At 43.9% G+C, this 16,567-nt stretch overlaps 1 protein-coding gene across 1 annotated transcript in view; it reads left to right on the top strand.

Annotated features, from left to right (window-relative positions):
* Positions 1-3,608: 3,608 nt before the first annotated feature.
* Positions 3,609-16,567, top strand: part of LOC115893155 — a 57,408-nt gene continuing 44,449 nt past the window's right edge. The window contains exons 1-2 of the mRNA XM_030916102.1: positions 3,609-3,719; positions 6,961-7,064. Coding sequence (XP_030771962.1) covers positions 3,632-3,719; positions 6,961-7,064 — 192 coding nt within the window. The 5' untranslated portion in view covers positions 3,609-3,631. The remainder of the gene's footprint in view (positions 3,720-6,960; positions 7,065-16,567) is intronic.

Raw genomic sequence — 16,567 nt, 5'->3', positions numbered from 1 at the left:
TACCTACTCAAGCCTCAGCAATGGCGAGCACCCCTCCCCCAGCTTCGCTGCCACCTTGCAGTTAGATCTCAGACTGCCATGCTAGCAATGAGGGAGGCTCCATGGGCATGGGACCCTCGGAACCAGGTGCGGGATATAATCTCCTGGTGTGCCATTTGCTAAGACCCTTGGAAAAGCACAGTATTAGGGTTGGAGTGACCCGATTTTCCAGGTGCTGTGTGTCACAGTTTCCCTTGGCTAGGAAAGGGAATTCCCTTACCCCTTGCACTTCCCAGGTGAGGTGATGCCTCACCCTGCTTCAGCTCTTGCTTGGTGGGCTGCACCCACTGTCCTGCAACCACTGTCTGACACGCCCCAGTGAGATGAACCCGGTACCTCAGTTGGAAATGCAGAAATCACCAGTCTTCTGTGTTGCTCACGCTGGGAGCTGTAGCCTGGAGCTGTTCCTATTCGGCCATCTTGGAACCCGAGAAGTTCTGTTTTAGCTGTTCTAGTGTCTGCCAAGGCCGCCTGCAAGGCAGAACTGTAAAGGCACAGGTTTGCAACATGGTTACATTCTAGTGATTCTTTTAGTCACATTAACAAACAAAATATTTCTAGCACGATGGGCAAAATAATAATTCTTGAAACATTAGGTGTTGAAAATGTAAACATGTTTAGTTAAAATTACTTTTAAGACAACCCTAGACGTTATTCTTTCATAATTTAAAATATATCTTAAAATGTATATATATTAATGGTGTGTGATTAGACACATCATTAATATGTATAAAAATGTGAATGTAATATTGTTAGAATCCTTTTTTCTGTCAATGAATTATAGCAATTTAGACCAAATATGTTCTTTTTTTTTTATTGAGACAGAGTCTCGCTCTTTTGCCCAGGCTGGAGTGCAGTGGCGTGATCTCTGCCTGCTGGGTTTACACCATCCTCCTACCTCAGCCTCCCGAGTGACTGGGACTACAGACGCCCACCACCATGCCCGGCTAAGTTTTTGTATTTTTAGTAGAGACGGAGTTTCACCATGTTAGCCAGGATGGTCTTGATCTCCTAACCTCGTGATCTGCCCACCTTGGCCTCCCAAGGTGCTGGGATTACAGGTGTGAGCCACTGCACCTGGCAGACCAAATACATTCTTAACTAATTTGCTTGCCAGAAAGGAATTCCCCATTCATAACATTATATTTGAAAATATTTTGTTATATAGTTTATTTGAAAAGGCTTTGCAGTACAGTTTACAGTTTAAACAATATTATTTCTAGTGAATGGGTGTCTAGGCCATGTCATAACATAACATTTTGTAATAGAAATATTAGTCTTTCTTCCCAACATGAAAAGATTGTATGTGGCAGACTTTTTATCAGGAAAATGTGTTAAGCATTCAAAATTTATATTGCTGGATTAAAACAAAAATGAAATACCATTTTACCCTAAGCTTGGCAAAAAGTGACTAGTCTTTCTAAGTCAACAGGTGGCAGAGACCAGGTGGTAGGACAATCCTGGCTGCTGCTGGTGTGTTTGGACTGGAACAAGCACTGAGGTCCCATGGCAAATCCTGGGACAGAAGTCATCCAGGACCCCAAGATTCCCCTTGGCAGTTCGTGCCTGAGAGAAACCTGCACATGTGCAGTTCAGAAGGAAAACACAGCATTTCATTTAACATCTATATTTATATAATCATTTCATTATAATTGAATAACACAATAGCAGTAAAGGAAATTAACTAGACAAGTCTCAAAGACAATGCAAGCAAAATTGCGGAACACAGGCCGGGCATGGTTGTTCATGCTTGTACACCCAATACTTCGGGGGGCCGAGGCAGAAGCATTGCTTGAGCTCAGGAATTTGAGACAAGCCTGGACAACATAGTGAGATCTCTGTCTGTAAAACATAAAGATGAAAACATTTAGCTGGATGTGGTGGCACAAGCCTGTAGTCCCAGCTACTCGGGATACTGAGGCAGAAGGATCACTTGAGCCCAGGAGGTTGAGGCTGCAGTAAACTGTGATTGTACCACACTCTCTCTCTTACTCTGTTCCTCTCTGGGCAACAGAGAAAGACCTTGTCTCAAAAAAGAATAACAAAATTGCAGAACGTATAAAATGTATATATTTTTTCTAAATTTTAAAGGCACAAAAACAATCCTTATATTGTTCTTGGGTTCATATTCATGCCTGGAAAAATATTTAAAATGGACTAAGCATGTCCATCAGGGCCCTGATCATTGCAGGGGATGCAGAATGGAAGACAGGGGTAGGGCTGGGCCTGAGGATGTTGGGGAACTGTACTTTTAGCTCTAGTCCTTGTTGTTTTTTTCTTTAGGAAAATTGAAGCAAATATGATATAATGATAATAATTAATTTTAGGTGTACTGGAATAAGACTGTAATATTATTCTTTGTATTTCTTCTCACTCAGTAGAAACAAAAGGCTCACCAAGCACCCAGTACCTAGAAGTCAGCAGCCCATCCTAACCTGCATTCCTGGGGTATGGCCTGAGGTGCCCCATGTCCAAAGGAGAAAGGGGCATTGCTATAATCTGGTGGGTAGGCTGGTGTGCCCTGGGAGCTTCCCATCTGAAATGCTAGTGAGAGGTTTGCACCCTGAAAGAGACTGGGTTTCGTTCTCCTCTTTGTCACTAATGCACATACCCTCTGTCTTGTGCAAATGCCCACCCTATGTCTTGTGCAGAGTTTGTATGGTCACACAGTGACATTTCTGGATTGTGCTGGATTGGATTTTGGCATGGTGCTCAGAGGTCTTTGTTCTCATCCAGCCTTAGAGGGCCACTCTGTGCTTGGCAGGTCCTCAGTGGTTGAAAAACTCCTTACCTACCGCTAATTTGAGGCTTGTCTAGGTGGCTGGTGGAGACAGGTGGAGAAGCTTAGGGAACCTTGGAATTTCTGTGGGGATTGACTCATTCCGCCCTGAGTACCATGGATAGACCTTTTCCTTCTGCTTTTTTTCTCTCTCTTTTCTAGCAGGGAAAACCCTTGGAAATACATTCTCAAGCCTCATTGTGTTGGGTTCAGAGGCCAGAAGGGAGAGACCCAGGATGGAGTGACAGGTGGCTTAGAGGCCAACTGGTCAGCCTGTGGGCAGAGCAGATGGGAAGACAGGGGCAGAGATTCAGCCAGTGCTCTCTGGGGGTCTCAACTCCACTTCCGTCTCACAGATCTGCCGGTCACCTGGCACCTCCAGTTCTCCTCACTCCTGCTGCTGGGGCAGAAAATGAGAACCCCAGATTGGGATTCCAGGTGCATTACTTTGTACCCATGGCTCTGGGGTGCTGCTGCTGTTGTCCTGTGCAGTGGGTGGCTATTGTGGCTGCCCTACAGGTCGAGTCATACAGGATGTTGCCTGGTTCCTGTGGATCAAGATATTCTGACTTCCGAGTATTTGACATAGAAAATAAGCTTTAAAGCCTGGGCAATGTGGAGAAACCTCATCTCTGAACCAAAAAAAAAAAAAAAAAAAAAAAAAAAAAAAACCCAAAAAGACAAAAAAAAAAACAACCAAAAACAAAAATTAGGCAGGCATGGTGGCACACATCTGTAGTCCCAACTACTCAGGAGGCCGTAGTGGGAGGATTGCTTGAGCCTGGGAAGTTGAAGCTGCAGTGAGATGAGATCATGTCCAGCCTGTGCAGCAGAGCCAGAATCTGTCTCAAAACAACAACAACAACAACAAAAATAAGCTTTGAAATACGACCGTGTCATGGTAAGAACTGCCTGAGCTGCGATGGTGACAGTGATGACTCCCTCCACAAGCTTCTGTGAACTCGAAGGGTTCTGTTTCCTTCTTCATTTTCATTGAAATGAAGAAATCATTTGTGAATTGAAAAAAAAGGTTATATTTCTTTTTTATTAATCAGTTTAGTATTGTTGAAAACTTACTATTTACTCATCTGTACATGAATCTGAATGTGAAGTCTATTTGACTAATTGTATTTTAAATTGCTCACTGCAAAGTAACTTTATTTTATTTATTTATTTTTTTTGAGACGGAGTCTTGCTCTGTGGCCCAGGCTGGAGTGCAGTGGCCGGATCTCAGCTCACTGCAAGCTCCGCCTCCTGGGTTCACGCCATTCTCCCGCCTCAGCCTCCCGAGTATCTGAGACTACACGCGCCCGCCACCTTGCCCGGCTAGTTTTTTTGTATTTTGTTAGTAGAGACGGGGTTTCACCGTGTTAGCCAGGATGGTCTCGATCTCCTGACCTCGTGATCCGCCCGTCTCGGCCTCCCAAAGTGCTGGGATTACAGGCTTGAGCCACCGCGCCAGGCCTATTTTTGTTTTTAAAAATGCCTTTTACTAGTAATCATTATGTCAGGGGCTTTCAAACCAGAGTGACTCCATTTTGAGTGAGGGCTAGGAAAATGAGGCTGAGACTGGCTAGGCTGCATTCCCAGAAAATCAGGCATTCCTAGCCTCTAGATGTTTACGGTAAAGGGAACAGATTAATAATGTTTACTAAAACAGACCCAGACTTGGGAGTGTCCAGATACCCTGATATCTGGAGAACAAAGGCATTCCTAATTTTACTTTAAAGATAATATCTTTACTTTAAAGATAATAAAGATCCTTGCAAAAGATAGTAATTACGAAAATTAATCCTTTATCACAAACCCTGTAGCAGAGCACATCTCCCCGAGATCTATTTTTATCCTATATATATAGCAGCATTGTACATAGGGTGCATGCGTTCTTCCTCTTACTTTCAGGAAGGCCCTACTCTGTCTATGGAGTAGCTGTCCTATCACCATTTTACTTTCTTAATAAACTTGCTTTTACTTTGCACTGTGGACTTGCCCTGAATTCTTTGTTGCTCGAGATCCAAGAACTCTCTCTTGGGGTCTGGATCCGGACCCCTATACTGTAACAATTACACAATATGTATGTTTAAACATATATCATCATATTGTATACCTTAAATATATACAATCTTTGTCAACTAAATGTTCTAAAATCAAAAAGTCTTTCACATATACAACAATTAAAAAGTAAATACTTGTTTTTTTAAAGATACAGATCTTTATTTTTTTGGAAGAAAATAAAAATCCCAAAGCAGATAATCTTATTTTAGTTATAGAAAATAATTTAAATATGTTTTGATATTCAATGGTAAAAATATTGGTATTTACTTAGTTGAATTAAAAAGTGAATATCTTTCTAGGAACTTCCCATCTGTCTTGGTCAACTGAGGTTATTATTTTTTTTTTTCTGAAAATATGTCAGGTGCATACGACTGAGGTTATTATGAGAAATTATTCAGTGTTTCTGTGTAGAAACAAAATTCATTCATTAATGCATTTTAAAGAAGCCTATTGCTTAAAAATGCATAAAAAGCAATAGACTTCTTTAAAATGCACGAGTTGTAAAGGACCCTAATAGGAAAGTTCAGATTGATCTAAATTGAAGATATTTGAATGCCTTATTATTTGGAAGTTACTGTGATGGAATTGGTGGAAACGAAGGAAAATATTGTCCTGGTGTTAACCTTTGTGGGAGGAAGCTGTGAGCCCCATCCTCCCCCACAGCAACAGGTGGGCGGTCCTGGAAGAGGCTGGTGTGTGTGTGTGTGTGTGTGTGTGTGTGTTTGTTTTGTTTTGAGATGGAATTTCGCTCTTGTTGCCCAGGCTGAAGTGCAATGGTGCCATCTCGGCTCACTGCAACCTCCACCTCTCCAGTTCAAGTGATTCTCTTGCCTCAGCCTCCGAAAGTAGCCTCTGCTACCACGCCCAGCTGATTTTTGTATTTTTAGTAGACATGTGATTTCACCATGTTGGCCAGGCTGGTCTCAAACTCCTGACCTCAGGTGATCCACCTTCCTTGGCCTCCCAAAGTGCTGGGATTACAGCCGTGAGTCACTGCACCAGGCCAGGGCTGGTCTTTTGTAGAGAGATCAGAGTGGTTCGGAGCTTGACAGGAACAGAGATTTCTCCTTTCCTGCTGTTGTCAGGACCTGTAAATCTATCTTGTTCTTCAGTCTATCTTATTCTTCACTTAAGGGTGTCGGGCATTTCCTAGCTTCACTGGCCTCCCAGGCTGTGCTCGCTGCTCGACTCCATCTGGGTTTCACCCACAGATCCCCTTCCAGGGCTTTTCCCAACCATCCTGCCTCCTGCCTCGTTTTCCAAAGTGCCACAACCTACTTTACAGATTTCCTTGTTTATTTCCTCTCTGCCCTCTAATGCCATTTAAAAAATTTTATCATTTCTACTTCATTTTATTATTTATTATGTAAAATAAAATATTTCCAGATTTTGATTCATTGTTTTATCCCAAGGACCAAGAATGGTGCCGGGTACACAGAACACTCTTAGCATCCTTCCATTTGTGGAAGGAATAAATATTTGTATGTCTATGTAGATCTGTTTTCCCCCTTGCTTTGTGATCTGTGTATTTAAAGAGGTGGTAGCTTCTTCACAAGGCATTCTTTCTGGAAAGAGAAACGCAATTCTTCTTAAGGAAAAGTGGATCATTAAGATTTCTGAACTAGTTTTGCAACTATATAGAGAAATGTTGGGATAAAAGTTAATTCCAATGTTAAAATTCTATTCTGTAATTATCATAGAAACATAGACTTTTAAGAGCTGTTATTTCTGGATCACACAGTTCCACCAGCACTCTCCCTAGCAGACAGCCACAGAGGGGCTCAGAGCAGTCGGCGATATGCCGGGGACGCCCAAGTCCCAGCCAGGAAGTGCCCAGGGAGGAATGAACAAGACCTCTGGGAAGGAACAAGTGAGTCCTGCCACTGCAGCCCCTACCGTCCCTTTTAAAAAAATGACAATTAAGCTTAATGAAGGTATTTGCAATTGAACCATGGATCTAAAAAGGTAAAAGTGGGGGGAAAGTTAAGAGTTTCTAATTATAAGCATCATCTTCCTGAAACTCTCTCTTTTACTCCTAATTCAGAAAAGAAACGTGGCTCTTAACCTCCTGTGTTCTTGTGTTGCAGGTGGTGTCTTTGGTGGCTGTTCACCCTTACACAGTAAACACGCTTGGGAAGCAACTTTGCCAAAAGCCTTCGGACAGTCCAGCGTCAACACTGCAAGCCAAGGGGTAAGGCCCGCAGGGTCAGAACCGTCGCACCCTGGTGGCGAATCTGGGATGGATGAATTTGTTGCTGTTGGGGAAGGGCGGTGTTCACAGGAGCGCTTGGATTTGCTCGGGTTGGAAAGTGAGATGTTCCATTCTGCCCAAGGGGCCCATGTAGACAGGGCTAGATGTACCTTCTGCAGCCTCTGCAGCAACTTGAGGCGCGTCGCTGCTAGAGGGTCCTGGTGCCCTCGGGGTGCGTAAGGTTTGTTTTCCAGGGTGCTGTGAGTTCCGCCCCACACCCCGTACTATCCTCCCTGTAACTGGGCAGTGGATTCGGTGGGCACTGGAAGGACCCGAGGCAGGTGATGGGATGCAGCGCTTCCAGGTAGTGACCCCGGCTGGACGTGCGTGGGTGCGAACCGCCACCCGGGCTGGGGCCAGCTTGCTGCGCCGGGGACTCTCCGAGCTGGACCCTCCCAGCCCGGAACTGAGTCTGACGAGGATTTCTTACGCGTTCAAGCGAGGGTGGAGCGGCGAGGCAGTGCACTTGCCCGGTAGCTCCCGCGCTGGGAAACCCGGAAGGGAAGGGCTGTGGCTGGCAGGCGCCCCGGGCAGTAGAACGGTGCTTCTTCCTTGGTCCCATTACACGGGAAGGGCAAGGTGACGTGACTCAGTCACACGGGCCTCGCATCGGCGCCTTCCCTTCCCTCGCCAGGACGCGGTTATTAAACGCTGCTTTTAGCCGATTCTATTTCCTGTCTTGGAATCCGTTTTCTTTCTCCTCTCTGGTTGGTTGGTTCCAGATCTAAGCCCATCAAAGACAAGGAGCCTCCCTTTGTCAGAATTGGGGTATTCTAAAAAAAAAACCGAGTGCGGCAGGTTTCGCCTGTTCCTGGAGCTCGTGGTTAGGGTCGCTAGTGCACTGCCACCCCGAGAGCTGGACGGAGTTCCAGACCTGCCTCCAGGGACCTCCTGAGTCGGGGCGGAGGCTCTTTCATGACCGTGAGATGCTCCGAGCCTTCTCGGTCAGCATGGGCTGCAGCCTCCGCGCTGGGGCCCCCTGCCAAGTCCCGGGCTTTGGTGACATAGTGCCTTTTGCAGTCTCACCACCCGGGGAAAACTTATAGCGGTGTGGATTAAACTTTTGTTCTAAGTCTGTCTGATTGTGCTCTTTAATCTTGCTAAGGGAATCGATAAGGGTAGCCATTAAATTATTTTGTGTCGTTTAATTTGATTTTCCCATAGGTACCCAATAGGAAGCTTAGGATGAGAGCACTCTTTAAAAGCAAACAACTGGCCGGGTCCAGTGGCTCACGCCTGTAGTCCCAGCACTTTGGGAGGCCAAGGTGGGTGGGTCACCCGAGATCAGGAGTTCGAGACCAGCCTGGAACATATAGTGAAACCCTATCTCTACTAAAAAATACAAAAATTAGCTGGGCGGTGCCCGGCCGACCAGACCTTTTTTAAAACAAGGCAATGAAGTTGAGACAATTAAGACAAACTGCCCTAAGAACTGGCACAGTGGGAGAAAGAGGTACTTTGGTTCCAGACTCCTAGCCAGTTGGCTAGCCACCTGAAGCAAGCCTGATGACTGTGACTTCTGCTAGCGAAGACCACAGAGAATATCCTCACTGGTCCCCAAGCTAAGCTCTCAAGACATAAAACAAGATGAAAGCAACATCTTATGATTTTCCTCCTTATGACAAACTACACAAAAGACAGAGACAAGAAAAACAAGGACCATTCCTGGGAGGCTGTGATTAATAACCAATGGGTACTCAGAACCAAATTCATAAGAGTCACAATTTGAAGAATTAATTCTTATAAGTGTTTTCTCCTACCAATCTGAATTGGAAAGGAAAACACAAGGAATGATGTTTACCTCCCTTTCTCGACTGGCCACTACAGACAGAGATCTAAGAGCTGACTGGGTAAGATTTCCTACTTTCTACCATCTTTTGTCAGTCTTCGCAGTGCCATCTCCAAGCTGCAGAGCTACTGGGCATCCTTGCCTTTTAGGGTCCCTCCCTTGTCACCAGAAACTGTGGGGGAGGCAGAACTGCACCTCCATCCCCTTGGGGTCCTAGCTGGGCTCAAGAATTAAATTGATATAAGATAGATTAACAGGAAAAAAACATACAAATTCACTTAATACAAGTTTTATGTGGCACAGGAGTTTTATGTGGCCTCATACCAAAATGAAGCCCCAAAGAAGCCTTTAGAGTCTGTTACTTCTGTACTGAATTGGACAAAGCATAGTAAGTTGTGAAAACGAGGAAAGACAAAGGGGCTTGGGCTAGGGAGCTAACTGCATAGAGATGTGTTCAGGAAGATGGGTTCGTATAACAAGGTTTGTTTGTAAAGAATTTCTCCGGCCTCAGTTTTCCATCCTTGATGATAGGAAGGTTGCGTCTGGCAGCAGAGTCTTTGTCTGGGGGGAGCTTCTGTGCAAACCCCACCCCTCACTGAGTTTCTCCTCTCCCACTTTCTCATTGCAGCTAGTGCTCCCTTCACGCCCAGCTGCCCTGTAGAATGGCAGCCTAAATGTGGACAAAAGCTATACCCCCTTCCTTTGATGCCTTTAGTCCAACTAAAAGAGGCTACAAGTTTCCAAATGAACTTTGCATTACAAACACGAAGATGTGAAGGTGAACAGAGGGAAGCTGAGGGCAGGCCAACCCCAAAGGCCAGCACTGCTGCTTATCTTGTTCCTGAAGCCCCTTCCTCTCCTGGCCGCTATAGAGAAGCCCCCCTAAAGTTCCTCTCTCTACCCTCAGGGCTAGGTTACAGCCATCTCCTAGGTAGACAGTGGGAGACTACAGAACCACAGGCCCCTCCAAATACCCTTGGCCTTGACAGGACCGTAACTGCCTGCCCACTCTCACTCCACCTGATGTCAGGGATCACCCCCATCTTCCCTCTGGGCTCCATGCCCTGCCCTGTTCTCCTTCTTGCCACATCAGCACTGTTCCTTAGTTGACAAAAACCTCCCTATGCTTCTGGACACTTCCGGCCCCCAGTTAAGCCAGAATAGGCTCTGCCCAACTCTCGCCTTAGGTGTCTCTCCCCATCCCGCAGCCTTTCATGAGAATTTCTATTACTCCCCAGACTGCACTCAGCACAAGCACGAACCTTCCCATTTATTCCCACAGGTGCTGTGCCTGCTGGTGGGAGCATTTCTCTCCCTTTCTCAGACAGTTTAAGGCAGAACCATCCTTGCACAATCTCATTCTAGTCTCCATTTTGGTTGCATCTTACAAAACCATAGCTCAGCTTCTTTTTTATTTACTATTAAAACGGAAGAGTAAGTCTGGTGTCACTTTACACATCCTTGGGGCAGGGGGTGTCGTTGGGTCTTCTGTCTCTAGGAGCATGGAACCCCCAGAAAGATGATTTGCTGTCAAACCTGGACAAGATTACCTTGAGGAAAAAGATAAAATAGACTTAATTTTCCAGACAGACAAGGATAAAAATTTTTCCAACTGACAACAAGATTACCAATGGACACTTCCCTCAGAAACTATGTAAGGAAAACAAATTAGAGAAACAAATGTGCTACTCATCTGTCCAAAAATATGTTGCACTCTGTACAAACCTTACCATAGAACAAATCAAGTGTGTGAAAGCCTACAGTGCCAGCAAATTTGAGAAAGGAGGGCTCTGGGGCCCAGACATGTCTCAACTATAATTTTTAAAGAAAACATGTAGTTTTTTTTTCTGATCAATAAACTCTGAACTTTTTTATGATATAGCTTCCCCCCTTTAACAGTTTTATTGAGATATAATTCACATACCATACATTTTAAAATATACAATTCAATGGTTTTTAGCATCCATCACAAAATCAACTTCAGAACATTTTCACCCCCAGCCTTCAAATTTCTGTATCCTTTAGCTATCACCCACAACACTCCCAGGCCTGGAAAATCAGTAATCTCCTTGCCGCTTTGATATATTTGCCTATTCTGGACATCCCACATAAAGGGAATTACACAATATGTGGCCTTTCGTGTTTGGCTTTTTTCACTTAGGATGATATTTTCAGGGTTCAGCCATGTTGTAGCATGGATCAACACTTTGTTCCTTTTCATGGCTGGATAATATTTCACTGTACAGTGTGAGGAGTTGAATTTTGTCTCCCAGAAATTCACATGTTGATGTCCTAACCGCCAGCACCTCAAAATGTGGCCTTATTTGATGACGGGATCTTTCAAGATAATCGTGGTAAAATGAGGTAAGTAGGGCAGGTCCTGATCCAGTGACTGGTGTCCTTATAGAGAGGGAAAATTTCAACACGGTAGTGCATACAGGGAGAAAGCTGTTCAAACACAAAGACAGAGATTTACAAGCCAAAGAAAGAGGGCTGGAACAGCTCCTTTCTCCATAGCCCTCAGAAGGAACCAACCACCCCAATGCCTTGACCTCAGACTTCCAGCCTCCAGAGCTGTGAGACAACACGTTTCTGTTGTTTAGGTTGTGGTACACTTTGTTACAGCAGCTGTAGCAAACTGGTACATACAGCTACACCACATTTTGTTTCTCTATCACTTGGACTTTTGGGTCACTTCCATTTTTTGACTATTATGAGTAATGCTGCTCTGAGCATCCACACACAGGAATTTGTTTTCATTTCTCCTGGGTATGTACATAGGAGTGGAATGGCCGGGTCAAATGGTAACTCTTTTGAACTTTTTGCAGACTGCCAGACTCTCTTCCAGTGTGGCACTGCCCTTTCACATTCCCTGCAGGAACATATGAGAGTTCTCATTTCTCCACATTCTTGTGACACTTGTTATGATCTTTCTTTTTTACTGTAGTCATCTTAGTGGGCGACAGTGGTGTCTCACTGTTATTTTGATTTGTATTTCCCTGAAGTGATATTAAGCATCTTTTCATGTGCTTATTGTCTGTTTGTACATTCTTTGGAGATTAAATTTTTTTAATCCAAAGGTTCTGTGTAATCCAGACCCTGCACATCTCTGCAGGTACATGTTGGCTATGCCACCTTTCCCCTCACTCTGATTCCAGTTATCTGACTTTCTTCAGTCTTTGGAGGCAAGTTCTGTACATTTTCCTACATCAGGATGCTTATACTCTCAAGTCTCTTGAACAAAGACAATTCTTTTCCCCATATTTGCCCTGTTAACCTCAACTCATTTTTCAGAGTTCAGTTCAACCATCACTGCCTCAGGTAAACCTCCTCTGGCTCCCCCAGCCAAGGGTCCATCAGCTGGCTGAGCTCACAGAGAGCCCTGCATCAGGTAAATGTGTTCAGGCTAGAAAATGGCCTAATTGCCCCACCCAGGTAAGTCCTCAGTTCCACTAGGTACAGCTTTATCACCAAATTTTAATCTTTTCACTAGGCTAGGTAATCATACAACTTTAGAACTGAGTTAACTCTTTCAAGTAGGAAGATGAATATCCCTACCTTTCACTTAGATTTTCTGAACTAAAATAAAAATTACACTATAATTTATCTTGGTTTGAATCGGTTATTTTCTAAAGTTTCATTTGGGCATTTAACAATCGAACCCATACCTGAGCTAGAATCCTTTGAAGTATCCAGATTAGGGTTGGGGCACTTTAAAGTTTGAGAAAGAAATAACGTTTAAGAGCGGCTGGGCACAGGGGCTCACACCTGTAATCCCGCCACTTTGGGAGGCCGAGGCGGGTAGATCACCTGAGGTCGGGAGTTCGAGACCAGCCTGACCAACATGAAGAAACCCCATCTCTACTAAAAGTACAAAGTTAGCTGGGTATGGTGGCACATGCCTGTAATCCCAGCTACGTGGGAGGCTGAGGCAGAAGAATCGCTTGAACCCAGGAGGTGGAGGTTTCAGTGAGCCAGGATCACGCCATTGCACTCCAGTCTGGGCAACAAGAGCAAAACTCCATCTCAAAAAAGAAAAAAAAAAAAAAGGAAAGAAAAAAGAAAAAGAAATAAAGTTTAAGAATATCAGAAATAAAGTAAGGCATTATGTTCATTTTCTTAGAATGCCACTAAGCCAACATAAGATAAACACCTGTCTGCTGTAAATTGAATCACCTCTCTAGACCCAAGGCAGCCTTCCATGTCAAACACATGCCCAGCTACAAATGACAAAGGGTGCCATGTCTTCAGGGGAAAAAAGATTTAGACCAATACCAATAAATCTTTTTTTTTTTTTTTTTTTTTTTTTTTTTTTTTTTTTAAACGGAGTCTTGCTCTGTCACCAGGCTGGAGTGCAATGGCACAATTTTGGCTCACTGCAACCTTTACCTCCCAGGTTCAAGCGATTCTCCTGCCTCAGCCTCCCAAGTAGCTGAGACCACAGGCGCGTGCCATCATGCCCAGCTAATTTTTGTATTTTTAGTAGAGACAGGATTTCACCACGTTGGCTAGGATGGTCTTGATCTGTTGACCTCGTGACCCTTCTGCCTCAGCAACCCAAAGTGCTAGGATTACAGGCAGGAGCCACTGTGCCCAGCCTAGACCAAGAAATCTTAAATGTTTCACACTAAAGGGAGAACAGAAGCCCAACCCATTTTATGATTACATTTGGTTTGCTTTCCTTGTCATCCTTCCATTTTGTGCAAGGGAACTATATGGTTTCTTTGCTTCATCAGCTTGGCAACATCCTAGAAACTTCTGGGGCAAATAAGTTACTTGACACTGGAAAGGAAAAGGGCACCTGGTTTTAGATTCATTTTGTAATGAAAAGGCAGATAATGGTGCTTTATTATCCTGGGGAAGGGATTATTGTCCTTCCCCAGTTAATAGTCATGCAGGCAAACAAATATTAGCTGATTTATTTAATAAAATGACACAAATGATTTGAACATAAGGGGCTGAAGTTGGCCAGAAAATGTGGGATCAGAGCAGAAAAGGCCTTGAATGCAACCAGGAAGAACTGGCATCAGGCAGTGATTCTCTCCCACAGGGAATGAGGTGGAGTCACACAATTACCCAAGAGCTTCAAACTGGAATGGGCCTTGCTGTTTCCCCAGATGTTGATGGATTTTGGTGAATGTCAATGTTCAGGATAGAAAAGACTGACACTGACACTACTGCAGGGATTCAGATATGAAGCAGTGACAATGTAGGCCAGTGCGGGTGGCCTGGGAATGATGAGGAGAGGGCAGATTTGAAAAATAGGAAGTAGGCTTGGAAAAAAGGTGGACTAGCATAAATAAAGGAGATGAAGGGGGCTTCCAGAAGTTAATGACAATGTTAAATCAAGCAAAAACATTTCTATCTAAGGAGGATTGCCTCTCAGTGTAGCATGTCCCTTGTCTATATTTACGCCACCCCAATTAGATTGCACCAGAGAACAGAGCCTAGCACTCTTCCATTTTCTTTATATCTGGGGCATCTACCCATAGAATGGGCTGGTGAACAACAGGGCCTCAATTACTGGTTGACCAATTCCCTTGGGCTTGGGTAGAGACTGTTGTCTCTTCAATTTAATGAACATTGACTTTGTGTTCACTGAGTGATGGGTGCTCTGCAGAAATTAGGAGAAAATCCATGCCATAGAAAACAGCTTATGGGTTAATGCAACCGTGAGGACAGGGAGTTTTTGTGTGTTAGACAAGTAAGTCACTACAATACAAGACTAATAAGACCAGTGCTTTGCTGGCCCAAGACAGAGACTTAGACCTCTGAAGGTGAGGGATTTAGCATGAGTTTATGAATTTGGATGAGCTGAAACAAGTCTTCTAGGTTAAAAATGGGAGTGGGGAGAGGCAGCTCAGAAACAGAAGCAAAAGCAAAGAAAAGGATGTATTGACTGCAGCTGAGAGGTTTGCGTTAGCACTGCGAGCAGAGAAGCCTACCTGATGTAGCCACACTCTTGACAGGTATGTTACAGCCAAGCATTTAGAACCTTTATTAGATTTTAATCATCATGCTTTTATTGGGCATGCTACCACCATTAAAATTATTTTGTGTTGGAAAAATGAATTAGAAATGGGATAAGAGACTTGCAAAAGTAAGACAGTGGCCCAACCATGAGCTCAGTCTGCAGTCAAGTGACACAGGTGAATGCCTAATGTGGCCTTAGAACCATCCTCCAGGACTCTCAGGCATGTAGGGTGGGATAAAGAGCAGCAGGCTGAAACAAATGCATACAGACACATGTTTCTGTACTTGAATAACAAGTCACCCAGGCCAAAAGAGGACCCTACCCTCAGCAATTGCCACACCAGACCCACAACTAGTTTGTGCCTGTAAAAAAAGAAAAAGTTTTTATTTGTCCCAGCTTCAAGGATAGAAGTATGTGTTGCTATTTTCATTAGATATATAAAATTGACAATAACACTCCAGTGTTAAAGAAAACACCTAGTTATTGTGTGTTCAAGATTTATACAACTCAGTTGATGCTTCTCTCATCTTACTTTATTGAATTTAAAATAAGGCTAAAAGAACATTAGTCCTAGAGTTGAATTAAATATAAGAACATTTATCTTCTGTTCTCAAGGTTTAAAAAGTTGCAAAGACCCAGATTCTTCACATTTCACTTTTATAGATATTTGTTGAGAATAGTCTTATAGAAAATTGTGAAAAAATGTCATTATCCCATCATTCTAACCTAATGATTATTTCAATACTTTTTTTAAGTCTATGAATGCATGAATATGACAATCAATTCTAGCCATTAATATAAACAAATAAATAATTTTCTAAAAATGCAAATATATAGTTTAATTTTTGATAATTCAGCTTTACTTAGATTACCACACCTTTTTATTCTAAGAGGCATCATGTGACCATTACTAGAACAGGGACAGAAAAACTAGATTATAAACTGGTACTAATTTTGTACAAAAGGATGATGAAAATCTTCAAAAAGATCATTATGTTATGATAATTTCCCCAAATGTTGCAGATGTGAGAGCTTTCTCTCTCCTCAACAGTAGAGAGAAATAGGAAGTAGGAAAAATAGGAGGTAGGCTCTGCTCCCCATCATGTCCTGACTTCAAACTGCACAGACAAATAGCGTTATTGAGTGTGAACCTGAGCTCCTGTTGCACACACCTGACATGCCCCAGGATCCCTCATAGGCTCACAGCACCATCCTCTCCCAGCCCAATCAGCCAGCCTCCCCCTACCAGGTCTACCGTGTATGCAATCCTAATGTCCTTTTTGTTTTTTTTTTTTTTTTTTTTTTTTGAGACGGAGTCTCGCTCTGTTGCCCGGGCTGGAGTGCAGTGGCCGGATCTCGGCTCATTGCAAGCCGCGCCTCCCGGGTTCACGCCATTCTCCTGCCTCAGCCTCCCGAGTAGCTGGGACTACAGGCGCCCGCCACCTCGCCCAGCTAGTTTTTTGTATGTTTAGTAGAGACGGGGTTTCACCGTGTTAGCCAGGATGGTCTCGATCTCCTGACCTCGTGATCCGCCCGTCTCGGCCTCCCAAAGTGCTGGGATTACAGGCTTGAGCCACCGCGCCCGGCCGTCCTTTTTGTTTTATTACCTGCCCCCCGCCATCTTTCTTGAGATGTGATTAACAAATACAAATTTTACATATTTAAGGTGTGCAATGTGAT

The sequence above is a fragment of the Rhinopithecus roxellana genome, chromosome 14 (assembly GCF_007565055.1).
Source record: "Rhinopithecus roxellana isolate Shanxi Qingling chromosome 14, ASM756505v1, whole genome shotgun sequence".
Taxonomy (NCBI): domain Eukaryota; kingdom Metazoa; phylum Chordata; class Mammalia; order Primates; family Cercopithecidae; genus Rhinopithecus; species Rhinopithecus roxellana.
Note: the sequence above shows the minus strand (reverse complement) of the source record. Positions and strands in the feature narration are given on the sequence as shown.